The 16,049-nt window shown below is 44.3% G+C and overlaps 1 protein-coding gene across 2 annotated transcripts in view; it reads right to left on the minus strand.

Annotated features, from left to right (window-relative positions):
- Nucleotides 1-5,817: 5,817 nt before the first annotated feature.
- USP22 (ubiquitin specific peptidase 22) overlaps nt 5,818-16,049 on the minus strand; it is a 91,095-nt gene continuing 80,863 nt past the window's right edge. For both annotated transcript variants that reach the window (XM_065644739.1, XM_065644738.1), the window contains exons 9-14: nt 15,829-15,987; nt 13,534-13,660; nt 11,778-11,869; nt 10,268-10,330; nt 8,251-8,400; nt 5,818-6,435 (exon numbers count right to left, since the gene is read on the minus strand). In XM_065644739.1, coding sequence (XP_065500811.1) covers nt 6,393-6,435; nt 8,251-8,400; nt 10,268-10,330; nt 11,778-11,869; nt 13,534-13,660; nt 15,829-15,987 — 634 coding nt within the window. In that variant the 3' untranslated portion in view covers nt 5,818-6,392. The remainder of the gene's footprint in view (nt 6,436-8,250; nt 8,401-10,267; nt 10,331-11,777; nt 11,870-13,533; nt 13,661-15,828; nt 15,988-16,049) is intronic.

The following is a 16,049-nucleotide window of genomic DNA, read 5'->3' on the forward strand; positions in this document are numbered from 1 at the left end:
CCGCGGTGGACGTTCCCGCACAGGATCAGACAGGAGGGACGTTCCCTCTGCCCCCAAACACCGTTGCTCCACTCTCTGTTTCCAGTGACCGTAACGGCTCCTCCCAGGACCGGCGAACCCGGCCCCGTCTTTGCCCAAGGGCTGCAGGCTACAGCCAGCGCTGTTGGTTATACAAAGCGCTGTCATCTTCTACCCAGGAAACAAAATTCTTCTTATTCTTGCGCACTCCCAGTGATAGAAGTTGCTTCCCATTCAACCGTGTCTTCATCCTCCGACACGGCCTCTGCAGACCCCTCCACGCGCCCCGGTTGTGAGGAGCGACATCCCCTTGGGGGTTTACATCAGCACATCTTTCCCTGCTGCTGTGTAACGCAAGCAGAGCTGTGAGCATCTCAAACTGGGGCTCAGCCCCAAGAAGTCACTCCTGGAAGTTATAACGACCACTGAGCGCCAGCGCCGTGCTCTCAAGAGGAGCGTTTTCTGGCTTTGAGACACAGCGTGGAAAGCTCCACCACCAACTTTCAATGCTGCTTGGGATGAAAGGATGGGTCGGGGACGATGGCAAAGCTTTGCCTTGTGACAAGACACGATGCTGCATGGGGGAGCTGGGACAGGCACCAAAATCCCCAATGGAATTGGGTTTAAATGTGAAAACTCCTCTAAGGCTGAGAACTTTCCTAAAGACTGGATTTATGTACGCCTGGTCTGGGTTACTCGAAATAGCTGGTAAAAGCGATGAACCAGCTTGAAATACAGCTGCTTTGAGGGAAGATTTTTATCTGACCTGGCTTGGAAAGCTACTGTGGAAAAATACGGGTTTCAACACGTAACTTGAAGTTCTCATTTTCACTAAAGGAGAGTATAGGAACATTTTGCTTGGTGAGAAATTACTCCGGGTAGGAGCTCATCCCCTCCACTTTTTCAAACTTCAAAGAATAAACATGAGTCGATATATGCACAAATTTGTGCTGGGAAAGCATACAGCTGGAGGAAGCATGAGCAGGGAGTTACAACAGACTCTGTCTGGTCAATATTATGTATTTCTTTAAATGTCAGTGTTTTCTTATCACTAAAGAAGGCACCACCTGGGGGGTGACCATGACAAAGCCAGTGCCGTGGGTGATGTGTGATGGTCACAAAGCAGAAAGGACCACGTGAAACCTATAGAAGGAGAAAGTGCAAGAGGGGGTTTAAGGTGAGGACTAGGAGCTCACATGTTGGCCCAACGGTTGGTCCAACAACGAGGCAAAGTTTTGCTGTCTTGAATTGCTCCAGGAACCAACCTGGCCATTCTCCATCTCGTTATGTGCTGCCTCTCATCTCTTCCCTCTGTTCAGTGAAGTCCTTATGCTGCCATAGCACGAGGGATGAGTTTTGTATTGCGCTGCATTCATGTTCAAGGGAAGCAAAATTAGCCTTTTCAAACCCAAAATCTCTTTTACTCAAATGGGTCTTCTGAACATAATGGGTGAGCCCTGAAGGCCACCGCCCCACGGAGGGATGGGGAGAGCAAGGGCTTACCCACGTGTGGGGAGAACCAAACACAGACCCCGGCCGCGCTCTCTCAACCTGAAGACCCTCTTGGCCTCCAGCTCCCTTTGGCATCTCCTCTCACAAGGCCACCCCAGGGCCTCCATCTCCACAGCATCACCTTCCACGGCCTCAGCTCCTGTCGTTTCCCTCCTGTGGAATTGGCTCCAACGGCCTCTGGTCTCACGGTGTTGGTTCCTGTGGCCTCCTGCCCCACAGCCTCAGCTCCCATTGCCACCAACACCGCGGCCTCAAGCACCGTAGCATCATTAGCACCCCAATTCCTCCAAACCTCCAAAAATCTTTTGGCCCCTTGGCCTCCACATGTGCTCAGCCTCCACTCTTTTGGCCTCCACCGTTGCTCAGCCTCCACTCTTCCTGCATCTTTGCACAGACTAATCTCTACATCAGCTTCCCCCGGTCTCCCTGTTTCTGTCCCAGCTTGGCCTTAGTCTTTCTTGCCCTCCCACCATCTTTTGGCATCTGCTCTTGCTCTACCTTTTGTCTCCTACACCCTTTGTTCTCCCCGGGGGTCTCCACTCACACTCCTGCTCATCCTCACACTCCACCTCCCTCAGCCTCTTGTCCTGTCCCTGTTCTCCGACAGCTCCAGCCCCGTACCCACCTCTGCCCAAGCATTTTCCAGCGAGGACAGGGGCTCCAGGAGATGGAAAACCCCCGTCGGCAGACGTGATGCCTCATCATGCTGCCCCTTCCCAGCGCGGAGCTCCTGCGGCCATTTGAGCGTCACCTCCTGGGATGGGCGATTGTCACCCACGGGCGCCCCCAGCCCCGCTACTTGTGCAAAGAGATTCAGAACCTTATTTAAAAATAGGATAGGAACAACTGAATATGTGCCACCAGTTCTGCAATCAGGGCATCTCTTGAGGATCAAGAAGCATCAATTATTCAAACGAGAAGCTTTTAGGGAAACATTTATGCCAGCGCGCACCAGAGCTCACCCCGCAGGCACTGGTGACCGGTAGCTCCTGCTCCAGCTGGCCAGGAGGGATGTCCCTCCTGTCACCACAGAACCCGTGTCCCAGAAACTGGGGAAAATGCTCATCAGAAGCCAAGAACTTCCCTCCGGCCCTGATACGCAAGAGGAGCATTCCTCGCCCTCACAGATGTGCCCTCCCCTCCTCCAGGAGAACAGAACTATTGTTATAGCGTAGGAAAGGTAACGAGTAACAACTTGAACACAATAGCAGTGAAAAATAACATACAGGCTCCCAGGTACAACTGTTAGATGTCTGGAGAGGCCAGAGGAATCAATGGATTTGGGCTCACTTTTGCAGCCACTGGCCAACAGCCCTGATGGAGACATCGCTCTGAATATCAGAGGGACACTAAGTGCAAGACACAGGCGCAGCTGGGACAAGTTAAACCACGTGGAATTATGGGCACGGATTTTTCCAGCAAGAGCATCCACCTGGGGGTGTATTCAATTCTCACATTCCTGCTTTTGCTCAGGTTTTCATTAGGCGGCAGCAGGAGGTAAAGCTTTCTCTCTGGTTGAGCGGCTGAGGGACAAGAAAATATTATATGTAAGGTCATTTTCTGGCTATTTTTGTGCCCGTGCAGAGCCGCGTTCACTGCTGGTAGGTAACAGAATATACATTCCAACGTGAGCCTGCAGCACCACACCAGTCCTTGTTTTCAGTCATTTCCGCAGACGCTTCCTTGCAACAAACCAAGCTCTGCTGATACAACTGTGCCTCAGTATCAACAAATCAACCCCAAACGGCTCCTCAAAATGAGGAGGGTCGGCAGGGGAAGGCAGAGGCAGCTGCTTTTCAGTGCTGTCTGCCGGCACACCGGGGAGGCAGCGCTTCATCAGCCCTTCGTTAGCGTCTCGCTGCACGGAGAGGCGTTCTGCGCTCGGCACTTTCCTAAAGGCAATTTGAAGAGATTTCCGAGCAGACAAACCTCTTGGTTTTGCAGGGAATAAACCCAGTGTGTGAGCTGCGCGGCCGCTTCTGAGACGAAGGGTAAGAAAAAGCTGTGTTTTAAGAAAAAGCATCACGAGGGGCAGTGCTGCTCGTATGGCAGCAGCTGTTCTTCCATTTTTTATGGGTAAAGGGAAATGCTCTCTCCTCCTCGAGCAACCTGCGCTGATTCACCGCCACTGGAAATGGAAACGTGGCTGGTACGATTCAGGGAGGGACAAAGGTGGTGAGACAGAGGGGGGAAAGAAAAGAATTAGAGCTTTTAATATACCAGGAATTCTGCTTTTGAAACCACAACATTGCAATCTCCCACCGAAAACCATCTGCGCCGGTGCAGCCGCAGAGAGCACAGCTCTGTTCACCAGCCACGCACGGGAGGGGGAAAATAAAATAAATGAAGGCTATTTATCTGGCTGGCCTCATCCCTAAACAATCTGTTTCTAAAGGATTAACAAAGCAGACTGCATTAGCTCCGGTGGCCAAGTGTGTGTCAGGGAAAGACGGAATTCATTTGTTCAGGCTCCAGCATCAAAAAAAAAAAAAAGGGGAGAGAAGAAAATCAGGCAAAGGCTCTGAGCTCGCATGGCAGGTGCAGGCGTCCCCGCACAGCGGCACTGCGCCGCCAGCACCGCGCCGAGGGGAACGGCAGCCCTGCGAATACCGAGGGGCTGAGCCGCGGCTCCCGCTGCAAGCTCTGCATTATTAAAACACAGCAGAAAGCGTCATCAAGCATCTGCACGATAGCGATTCGGGGAGGGAGGGACTCCCCGTCCCGCGGGTGCACCCTTCCTTCGTCTGCGTTTCTCCAGCAACGTTTCGTTTTTGCGACAAGAACGCTCAGGTTAAATCTTGCAGCGCCCAATTGCAATGGGAAATTATTTCAAGCGTGACAATAGGAAGACTGGTTACAAAACCAGAGTGCGGGATCGCTTCTGCAGAAAACAGGCTGCCGAGGCAACTCCCACACTGTACGGTACCTTTTTTATGTCTGATTTGGTATTCAGGGTGCTTCAATTAGTTGTCCCTTGTTCCTTCCCTGACGCAGAATCTCTTGATGTACAAAACCACCTTGTACTCTTCCAGTTCGTGTATAAGTCAAACGCAATCCCACCACCCTTTTGTTCAGCTGCTCTTTTAAGATGCTCATTTAAAAAAACAAACAAACCTGCTTCCCTTATTTTCCTCCTATTTCTTCTGTTTATCAGACTGCTTTCCACCTCTCAGGCAGGTTAGATACCTATAACTCATTTCTAGAGCACAATCTTAAAGGTTCGAGCCATCCACACCGCTAAATTGTTATGGTTATCTGGATACACACACAGAGCTCACTGACCTTTCTGGTGTGGCTCTTATACCAATTCATAATAAACTCTTACACGTAGCTCCCTGCCGGCTCCATAAGGAAGGGAGGAAAAAAAACCCACCCAGCTATTTTTGCTTTTTTCACCTCTGCGTTCTGAATGGTTTCTCTCTCGGGCTGCAATCCCGATCTCCTGCGAGCGAAAACACCAGCAGTACCCACTCGTGTGCTGCATCTCGACAGGGCAACGAGCTGCCTTCCACCACAGCGGAGGGGAGAAAAGGAGCAAAAGCCGCATTTGCGACAAGGCACGAGTCGGCTGCTGCAGACACTGACGTGGCGGCTGCGCTGCTGCAAGAAGAGCACGTGAGGAGTCAATAATCCATGCGGGAGGACGCAAGGAACCAACAGCAGCCTAGCAAATACCAGGAAAATGTGGTGTTTACTTAAAACCCCAGCGCACTGCAGACGCGCTCAATAGCAGCGGATTCATCGCTCGATGCTGCCCCCAGCAGCAACCGTTTCTAACAGATGGTATATTTGTCAATACTGAGGGTTTTTCCATCCCACCCCCCTCACCCCCCAAAAAGTGTCATATATACGGCTTTGGAAGGCAACAGGAAAAATAAAATGAAAAAACCCCAACAAACAAACCAAAACCAGCAACAACAAAACAAGCAATTTTGAGAAATTTCAAACTTATTCACAAGATATTAAAAAAAAAAAAAGAACCAAGACCACTCTTACAGTATAAACACGCCAATTCATTCATTTTTACTGATGGTTGCATTTATGAATTTCATTCTCGTGAAAAAAGGGAATAAAAGGAAAAAAATTAAGAAAATAGCTATTTATAGAAAACAAAACAAAAAAGGGCTCAAAAAGAAAAGAATCTGTGCTAATGCTTTTGATGAGCAGTCCGATGGCATTGAATGTTACCTGTGCAAGCAGGCATGCTTGAAAACCTGTCTGAGCACTGCAGCTTCAGTTCCACAATCCAGGATTTCTTTTATGGTTGTTGAAAAAAAAAGAGCCTAATAGTTTCATACTGTATTTATTTAATAACTAAAATTCACAAATAAAAAGATACTTGCAAAGTCCTTTAGGTGTATCATCCCTTCCTCCTCCACTCTACTGCGTTCAGACCCATATGCATAAAAAAATGGGCTTGGATTGTTAAATTTTAACTGTTATATGATTGGTCGTTGGAGCTGAAGCACCAAATGGAGAAGATGCTTTATGGAGATGAGGGTATAACCAACCCTTTGCCTTCCCACACACATTTTGGAGGAACGTAGGAGATGTACCAGTGCCCGGACTCCTCTGCTCCCATTTCCCCCACCCAGAGCATTCATTTTATATTTCCTCTGTTAAGTGACTGACTGTAGCCTCTTTTTTTTTTCCCCCCTTTCTGTCCTTGCGGGACTGCGTACACGTTGGACATTGTTCGTTTCTTACTCCTCAGGCTTTGAGTCAGTGTCAAGTAGGTCCTGTTACAGCTCAGTGCTAGTTGGTTTTTAATGCGTCTTTTCATTTCAGGTAGGTTTGTGTGTCGATTCAGAAGGCTTGCTTATTTTCTTCCTTGTTTATATCTGCCAAGCTGCTGGATAAGGCTATTCATACTCCAGGAACTGTTTGTGATAGAACAGCAAATATCTGCAAGAAAGCAGAGGTACAGTTTCAGCTTTCTGCTCGGCGTTGGAGCACATCAGTATTTCCATTGATGCAATCATAAAAAATGAGGACTATTAGTTTTGTTTTTCTTTTCAATTTGAAGCGATTCCAGGGACATGCCAGTTCTCTACAGTAACCATGGGTGAGGAGGAGGGAAGCCAGCTGAAATAATTTTACCAGCGACTCAGGAAAGGGAACAGTTGTACATCAAACAGTCAAACCTTCTTGTTGCACAATTTACTTTGAACCTGAAAGTTCCGCAAGATTAGATCACATTGGTGGCCAGACAGGCGGCATCTGTTTAACACTCTCATGACACAAAATACAACAGAGGTGCTTTAATATGCAAGTGCTGCTTTAGGGTCACATTACCAAAGCGTCAGGATTATTGCAAACTGTCTGCCATTTACTGTTAGAGAAGGAAAATGAAGAACCAGGCATGTGGGTGAAAACTCGCGTCCCAGCCAAATCCAACTCAAATATCTAATGTCTCAATCTGTAGTCAAATCTGGTGTTTTAATAGGATGAAATTCTTCCTGTCCTTAATTACTTTATGTGTACTGCTACATAACGGAGCCCAGCCCTCAAGCAGTTGCATGTCGGAGGGAACTGGACTCATCTCTACCTGCTCTTCTCACTGCATGACTCTTAAAATGCCTCGATGCACTTTTGAGACTTTTCAATTATTATCCTTCCGTCTCACGCCCTATGCAGCTTCCCTTACACGATGCAGATCTGCTTCAGTGTCAGTCTTTATCTGAACCAGGGAAAACGGAGCTCAAACCAGCCCGTGACGAGGCAGATGGGCAGCACTTGTGTCGCGTGTCCTCTCCTCCTTGCCTAGGGCAGCTTCTTCCAGACATAGCCCAGCCGAGGACCAGAGCCAGTCACTTGTTATTGAAGGAAAGAACACTCATTTTTCTGCTGACCTCAAATGATTTGACAAGGTAACTTGTGCTTTAACACTAAAATTCAGATATTATAGGACTTTTTTTTTTTTTTTTTACTTCCTGGTTGAAGTTCAAAAAGAATGATAAAATGAGAAAATCTGTTAAAATAAAATTACAAACTGAACATCTGCGCCTGCAGCAACCCACGGAAATGTCAGGAATAATTAATGCAAGAACAATAAAGGCTTATCTTTCCAGTACCGAGTCCACAGCTGAAGATGCAAAGTGAAGACTAAGTTGAGAATAAGTTACCTTATTCTCAAAATATATACTGGTCCCCAAAGCTTCCCTCAAATGATGAACACCAAGGTGCTTCCCTTGCAAACTACTGCTCTGCACTCCCAATACTTGTCTAATGCGAATATCTGAAACCATAACGTCAATCCGATATCAATTTAAAGCCATGGGCTACGAAACAGCTGCTGTTCTATACCTGCCTCCCACATAGCCTCGTGACTCTGGTTCACAGTATTTTCTTAACAGCGTTTCTTCAAATCTTTTACACATAGTAATCCAAAGGTTCTGTGGACAAAGACTGGATTGTGTCATGGAGGTCAATACTGGATGATCATATAACTTTGGTTGTCAGAGTCCCTTCTATTAGAGCAAGAAAGTTCAGACACGAGCACCAGCGAGAGACGCTGTTGCACCAGCTGCTGCCCCTCACCCTTCCCCTCTTCTTCCTTCAACAAATCCAGGACTATAAAGCAACAGGCTGAAGCACCGAGACATTAAATATTCAAAGAGAAAAAATTAAGTCTTCTCTATGATGAAAGGGTCTTCTAGCTGCAAGTAAGGAAAACCCAAAGGTCAAGATTTCCTTTCCCCTTCCCAGTTCCCAGCTTACCCTTCACTGTCTAGCACGTCCTTAATGCTAGCCTTGGTGATAATGGCATCGTCGCACTTGAACCACTGGTCCTTGTGCTGCCGGATGAAGCTGGTATAGTGCCCACTCTCCAAGGTTCCCTGGTGATTAACTACTGCAAACAAGGAATACCTGGTGCAGAAAAGAGTTAATGAATACACGGATCAAACAGGGAAAAAACAACTGATGTTTTAGACACATCCATAAACACGTGTAGCAATAGTAAAGGATCTGACTCATCAATAAAACACCAGCTCTTAACACTAACTGGGAAGAGGGCATCCTTGCCCAGGGTAAAGAAACACATTTTTATTTTTCTGTCTTGCTATTACTGCAACGCTCCAGTCTGATGACAGCCGTTGGCTTTACCAATACTGGCTACCAAAGATTTTTCTTCTAAAATACATCAATATTGATGTATTCCTAAAGAGGACCACTGATTACCTAGTCTGACTTCTACTTCCCTCAATTACTTCCTCTAGTGAACCAGAAAAATGCATTTGAGGTATGGGGATGGAAAAGGAGGTAATCTTGAACACAGCTAATCTTAAATATTTCTAGTGATAAACTGCTGTACTCATTATCCTTAATCTGCAAAGTCTGTACCTATTTTGAAAGACTGAATATATTCAGCCTCAAATTCCAGCTTTCAGATGCTGTTGTGCATTTGCCTGCTAGCCTGAAAGCCAGCAGACATCTCTGTTCTAAAGAAAGATACCGATAAAGTTGCCCTTTTTCCTTTCCCCTCCTTTCCTTTCCTTTGAAGTCCTTGGCTCTTCTGTTCCAAGGTAAGATTTTGTTTCCAGTCTTAAATATACTTGTGGCTCTTTGTCAAATGTTCTCCACTCTCTTTAACTCTTTTTTAAAATGCTGTCCTCAAAACTGAGGTATAAACACAGCTGCACAATGGTAAAATAAGCTCTCTAATCTCACTTGATGTTCTCCTAATTATGTAGAAAATTCCCAGAGCTCCTGACACAGTGGTGCCACAACAAGGTACCTGTTCAGCTGGCTGTCTAGGGAGCCACTGACTTACCAAGTCACCCTTTTCCCAGTGGAACCCTTTAATCCAGTTCGGATGGACACCACTCTGCTCCGAGGTGGAGGGCTCTAGGATTGCCCCAGCTGTTACTAAGCAGCCCCAATGTCTCTGCTCTCCTTGCCTCGTCCTCTTCATTGTTAACAACTTCTCCAACTTAAATCATGTGCAAACCTCAACAGAGCTCAGTTGTGTTCTCTTCCAGATCTTTACTAACGCTATTAAACACCATAAATCGAATAAATCAAACGCTACAGGACGACATGTAACACCTGCCTGGTATCTGCCTGTATGACAACTGCACTGGTCAGCTAGTTTTTAAATCTATTGTGTGATTCTGGTTCCTTAATGAAATTTTTAGTGCCAAATAAAAGTGCCTTAAAGAATTTAAATATGCATCAGCACATGACTGTAGCAACCAAACTTGTAACCTCATTTAAAAAAAAGGTTTGTGTGACATCTCTACTCCCATAAAGCTACAGATACTAGTTTCAATTACGCTCCCTTTACATTCTTAAGCGAGCCCTGTATCAGCCTGTCATTTATTCAGCCTGGAATCAACACCTGACAGAGAGAACCCAGAATTACTGGGGTGATGTACTTGGGACTTCAAGTGTCAGTGTTCCGTAAACTTTTTGTCGGTCCTCTGGAACTCCCTTTTCTATTGCAATATAAATTGGATTATTTAAAGGAAACACCCAGCCCTTTTTAATACCGTAGCCATAGCTTTTGCTCATAGACCGATTGCTGGGGTTACCACCTTCAGATCTGAATGTCAGCTGCCGCAAAACCATGAAAGGGCAGGTGATTGTAGGGAATGAAGCTTTATTTTGCAACAGTTCAGGCTTTGCTGTCAAATATGGAAATGCACTTTGCGTTGCAGTATATACGGCAGAGACGGTATCTCCTTCTAGAAGCCAACTACCTCGCACAACAGGAGTCACGGAATGAACCACTTACTTATTATCATTGTTTAGACTATCCGTCGGCTGCTGGTACTGCCCGTTCATTCTGCTCTCTTTACTGCAACACACACAAAAATCCAGTCAATTAAAGCGGTGGCTTCCCAAAGCGAGGAAACAGGTTTTACACGACACAGCCTGTTTGCTGAATCCAGGTCCTTATTCAAAAGCATAACGCTGCTGAGCAGCAGAGAAGCGCTGCTGATTAGGATGCTAAAGGTGCTTTATTTGTTCTCACAGTAACACTACATAAGAAACACCATTTCTCCTCCCGGTCAAGGCTTCGGCGCTGCAAATACAGATCTGTCTACATCAAATGTCCTATCTAAAAAGCTTAAAAACAGGTTAAGAAAAGATTTGTAATTTAAACCTGGAAACATATCTAATTACATCAATCCTTTATCCTGTGATGGGTCAATCATCCTGGCTCTGACTTGTAAATTCATTTTGCGTTTTGACAGCAGCAATAGGATTATGCTGTTGATTTTCATAGCCGATGAAATTCAGATTACTGAGTTACGCCTGCTGATTACCCCATCTATATTCCATTATGCTTGATACCTTTCATCAGCAGAGCCCGTTCTATCCAGGGAGAATTCACCACAGAGGAACAAGGAAGCCCCAAAAATCTATGTATTCTTAATATAACACTACTTAACAGAGCTTCAGGGCTCTCCTTTCTCTCCCTCCAGAAGCAGCATCTACTTTTCTCTGGTGTGGGGCAGGAGGGCAGGCAAAGCTTGAAATTACTAGTGAAATTTTAGCATCAAATAGAGCTCCTGTGTTAAGAGATGCCATGTTTTGGGGCTTTCTCCATTGCTTCAAATATAAGTTAAATTTGAATATCCTCTCGTATATTTGAATGGAATACCTGACAAATACTTGTTGACTGCACTGATTAAATTCCATTCATAAAGGTATATTTGTATAAACGTCATGCCTTTCACTACCTGGGAAGTGGGAGAAATCTGTTTCTGTTTAAATCCCAATTAGAAACATTTCTTTTAAATCTGGACTACGTATTTTCTTCTTGCAGTATTCTCTAAACAGAAGTTGAATGTACAAAACAGAAAACCCCTCAGATTTGCATGTGTGCAGGAATAAAGGGCAAGGATTTTTTTAACTTCAGAATTACTAGGTTAGGCATTAGGTTATGTCTAGTCCACCTAATTACACAAGATGACTGGTTGGTGGGCACTCAGGTGACGGGACCAAAGCAGAGATCTGAGTCTATAAATTTAACATGCAACCAGAAACATGACACACTTTAACAAAAAAATATTCATGTTTAAATAGAAAGCCTTTTCTGGCACACAAAATTCAATCGTTTACCTAAAAATTAGTTTAGAAAAGACACACATTTCAAGGAGGAGCTTACGGCAGAGGGATTGTTACACATACTGTCCTATAACCTCGATTCAAGGATGTTCCACGTTTCATGATGCACGTGCATGAACTGGCAACCAGTTCCATCCAGGTCTTTGGGGGGTTTGGAACTCGGTACCCACCTGGAAGCCATGAATGGTGTCATGTCCAGCTCCAGCGGAAACGAGACATACGTAGTGATCTTCCGCCTCAGTTTGGCTGAGTGTTCAAACCGCTGGAGACAAAGCAGAAGAATTTTGGTTTTTCTTTAGAGAAAGGCTAAGTTTTCTGTCTTTTATAAACGTCCTAAGCTTAGGAACAATAACATGACAGCATATTAGCAGTCAGCAGCCAGGGACACTCCCAGATTTTTTTCTACCAACTATCAGGGCTGGGAACCCCCGTGTAAATGCTAACGTATTGCTAGCAGGAAAATAAACTGCAATTTGTGGTGGAAAAATACAGTATTAATTAGATTGTTTACCTTAACATCTATACACACAAACTTATTCCCAACTAACATTAAGAAAAAAATATATTAAACAGAGGCAGCACACACAGCCTTTACCCAACCTTGTGTTCATTTGTACTACAGGCTATTCAAATATTAGATTGCTGCCTACACAGGCACACAGAACTGGTGACAATGAGAGCTTGCCATCAGATTCACACGCTTAATCCACCCATCCAGTCGTCTCCAGTGACGGGAGTCAAGCCTACACAGGAATACCAATTCAAATTAAGGCAAAAATGGAATATGATTTAAAAAAAAAAAAGCTTTGTCCCTCTGCCAAAAGGAGACTGTTATACACAGCATCCTCTCCTCATCTTCTCAATTGAACATTAAATAGAAAGGGGAACAAATAACAGAAAGAGATGAATGAGCTTCTATTTAAAGGCAGCTTCTCTCCCCATTTCTCAGAAATTCTGCTCTATTTACACTTCAAGTTAATTATTTTCCAATTGTGGTGCCATAACAATTCCCTAGCAACAGATCTCGACGTGAAAAGCTGAGACTTCTGTAATTCTTATCTTTTGTGTTTCTTTTTCACTTGAAACATGAAATGAAATTTGCATTTTGCATGGACAGGACAACACAATCACTTAGGAGAAGTCGTTTATTGAAAAAAAAAATTCAGTCATCTGGATAACACAAATACCGAACTGAGTGTAGGAAAGGGGCTGAGCACATTCACATTGACTCGCCCAAAGAGCAGAATCACCCAGGTATATCTTGCCAACTACTCTACAATAATAAACTAAACTAAACTAAAATGCGCAACATCTGAAGTGAACATCTGAAAGCACGATTGTCCCAGCCATTATGGTCATTCGTAAAATGCTGTTTTTCTTTAATGTAGCTTACACGACGTTAGTGTCATCATCAGATAAGCAGTTCCTTGGAACACTGGTCACAGTAAGAGCTGAGGCCAGTGGTCACCGGTTGCTGCTTAGCAATGAGAGGACTTTGCCGTTCTGTCCCAGGAGACACTCACGACCTTAGATCTGCACTTGAAAAGCTCAAGCAGATCAATGACACAGTTAAATTACTATGGTGGCTGATTCTACAAAGGCCTGGGTCCAGTAGAGGTATAGGGTAAAAATTTTACCATGCAGGATGAGCGTTATTGAGATTGGTTTCTACACTGGTTCAGTTATTGTACTTCCATTTTGTTTCTAGATTCTGACAAGTTAAGTTCCCAGAGACATACTGCAATATAGATAACGTAATGCTATCTTAACAAAAAAGCCTAGCTGGGCATGCAAGCTGTTCTTTACATTAGTTTATATCAGAAAAGATTAGTCAGTGAAAGCCAGAAAATACATCCAGGAATGCAGCTCATCCTCTCAGAGAGGAATACGTGCCCTCTGCTCTGCCTGCCCCCTTTGTGAACTTACTTTGAGATGAAAACAGGCCACAATGGGTAACTTCTTCATAGTGAGTTGTTTGGTAGATTCCTGGTAGCTATGGCAACCACTACATTTGATTTTGGCACTGCTTCCTAGATGTTCTGGCCTTGTAAACCTGAAAAAAATATTAAAAAGCAAAGGGATGCACAAAATGATCTGACGATTTTCCACACAGGCTGAAAACCACTTATTTTACTTATGGGTCACTGGCACCACAAGAGACAGAGTTCATGGCTTTTAAGCGTCATTTTGAAAAAAACCCAACACCTATAATAATGTAAAGTGCTCTGGTTCAGATAGCTAAATCTGACAGTTATCGTTGCTCCACTTCGGAACACTGCGCTGAAATGCATCAGTGTCTGAGAAAGGAGCAAAATACTCGTTCATCTCCTGCAACAGGACAGCTGATTTTCATACAGAAAGCAAAGATCTTTTGTTTTCAAAACCAAAACCATTGATATAGAAGTTCTGAAGCAAGAAGACGAGACTTCTGTGCTCAGCTGCATGCGATGTGCAGGACACTGTTCTAGCTTGTAGCCCTCCAGGGCTGGGATCAAAGCTCCGAGATGGAAGGAGCTGTAAACACAAAGCTCTTTTCAAAACACAGATATCTTCCAAGAAAACCCAAGTGTTGACAACTAGAAAAATCCCTTTCAAAAATTTCAGACAAAACTGCCCAAGGGAGCTGTAGGAAGAGACCGTTACAGAATAGGGAACTGCTTAGAGAAAATATACGACCTCTATGTTCTCACTAAGGCAAAATATCTCTCACTTTTTCAGAAACTGTCAGCACAGAAAAGGCGAGGAGGATGGACCGCTAAGTCTTCTCCTCCAAGTTTAGACTTCCATGGGGCAAATAAACCATCTCCCCAGAGGCTGCTTTACAACTAAGACTTTTGAGATGAAATATTTTGAAAATATAATTGGACATTTTACATTAATGCACTCATTGCTAACCCTACCTTGCCTCTTTCTGTCCATGGTCAATGCAGCCTCCAGGATTAAATTATCATCACAGCCTCTTGTTTGATTAACAAGATTTCCTTTACCCAGCCTATATACCACCATTCCCTGGTTTTGTTTTTTTGATTGGTGTTTGCTGTTTTTTTTTCTTCCTTCTCTCTTAAATCTGTAAAAAGTTTTATCAATTTGTTCTTGTCGTTGCCTGGAATGCTTATATCTTCCTGGTTTTTGTCATATTCCTGCTCAATCCTTCCTTCTCCAAACCAACTTCAAGTCGCGTGGCCATGCTGGTTGACATGAAGTTACACATCTCCCTTGTTTGAATCTAATATTCAACCTGCTGGTTAACTTCTGGGTAAAAACCTAGACCCATCCCCTTTTTACATTAGAGTTCAACTTTTTTCCAAAATCCATACTCTTTGAGAGCATCTTTGATCTTGGTTGTTTTTCCTTCCCTATCATAATCTCTCCCTGATTTTACTAACCCCCACGTCAAAGAAAATCACCAAAATTCAACTGGTTTTGCCTCTTGATGCATTCCTGCATCAGCAATTTCTCATTTGTACTAATTCCCTTGTTTTCTTAAAATTATTGATCTTAAAAGTATAGAGAAAGTTAGAAATCAAATGTCAGAGGCTGTGAATTTTTATTTCAGGAAGATTAGCTTTGTCCTGGGCTACACGTAACCTCTTCCTCAGACAAATATCTTTGACAAACATCTGCATTTGCCACAAGAGGATGACTTTTAGATCTGCTAAAAGAGCCAAGTTAACTGTATATGAAGCCATAATATTCTCTCTAGTTAACTGTTTTCAAGATGCCTAAGTTTCCTGCTTAAAATTATCTTCTCTTTCTGCAAGCTCTATTTCTTTGATTCTTAATGCCATCCCCATAACTAAACTGGCAGTAGCTGACCCTCAGCTCTGCTTAGAGCAAATTCGGATTCATACTTGAATTTAGACAAGTATTAAATGCATTGTGAACTCATTTTATGTGCTTGCTTAGCTGATACAACCAAGAACACAGAGACAGACACTAGTGGTTTTGATCTTTTAAAACAACATTGCCTGGCAGCAGCCAATGTCAAATTTGGTTTTGTGTTGTGTGGCAACTGGTTTTGACTGCTTTTTGTTACACCTACTGTTGCACTGAGCCTTCTTTGTGTTCTCACCTTACGTAAAAAACAAAACATGTATTAAAGAAAATGTTGTTTGGGGATAATGCCGTGACGAAGCATCATTGTTTGGTGCCACGTGGAGAACAGAATGAAGCCAAATTCTTTTTGACCCCACCAAAGATTGCATTTGCCTCATTCCGTACCTTCGCAAGCAGTCTGTGAGCGTGGTGGTGCCCGAGACGTGGCTTTCCCCGTTCACGACGCTGCCATCGCTCCCCGGACTCAGCGGCCAGAACGGGGTGGAGGAGCCTGGCAAATCCAAACTGATGTCCCAAAACGGGTCTATCGTTGTGGAAACGCCACTATGAAAAAGAAAGCAGCTTAGTACATGTTTAAAGGAGGTAAAATTAAAAGTCTCTCTCAT

This window comes from Caloenas nicobarica, chromosome 14 (assembly GCF_036013445.1).
Source record: "Caloenas nicobarica isolate bCalNic1 chromosome 14, bCalNic1.hap1, whole genome shotgun sequence".
Lineage (NCBI taxonomy): Eukaryota > Metazoa > Chordata > Aves > Columbiformes > Columbidae > Caloenas > Caloenas nicobarica.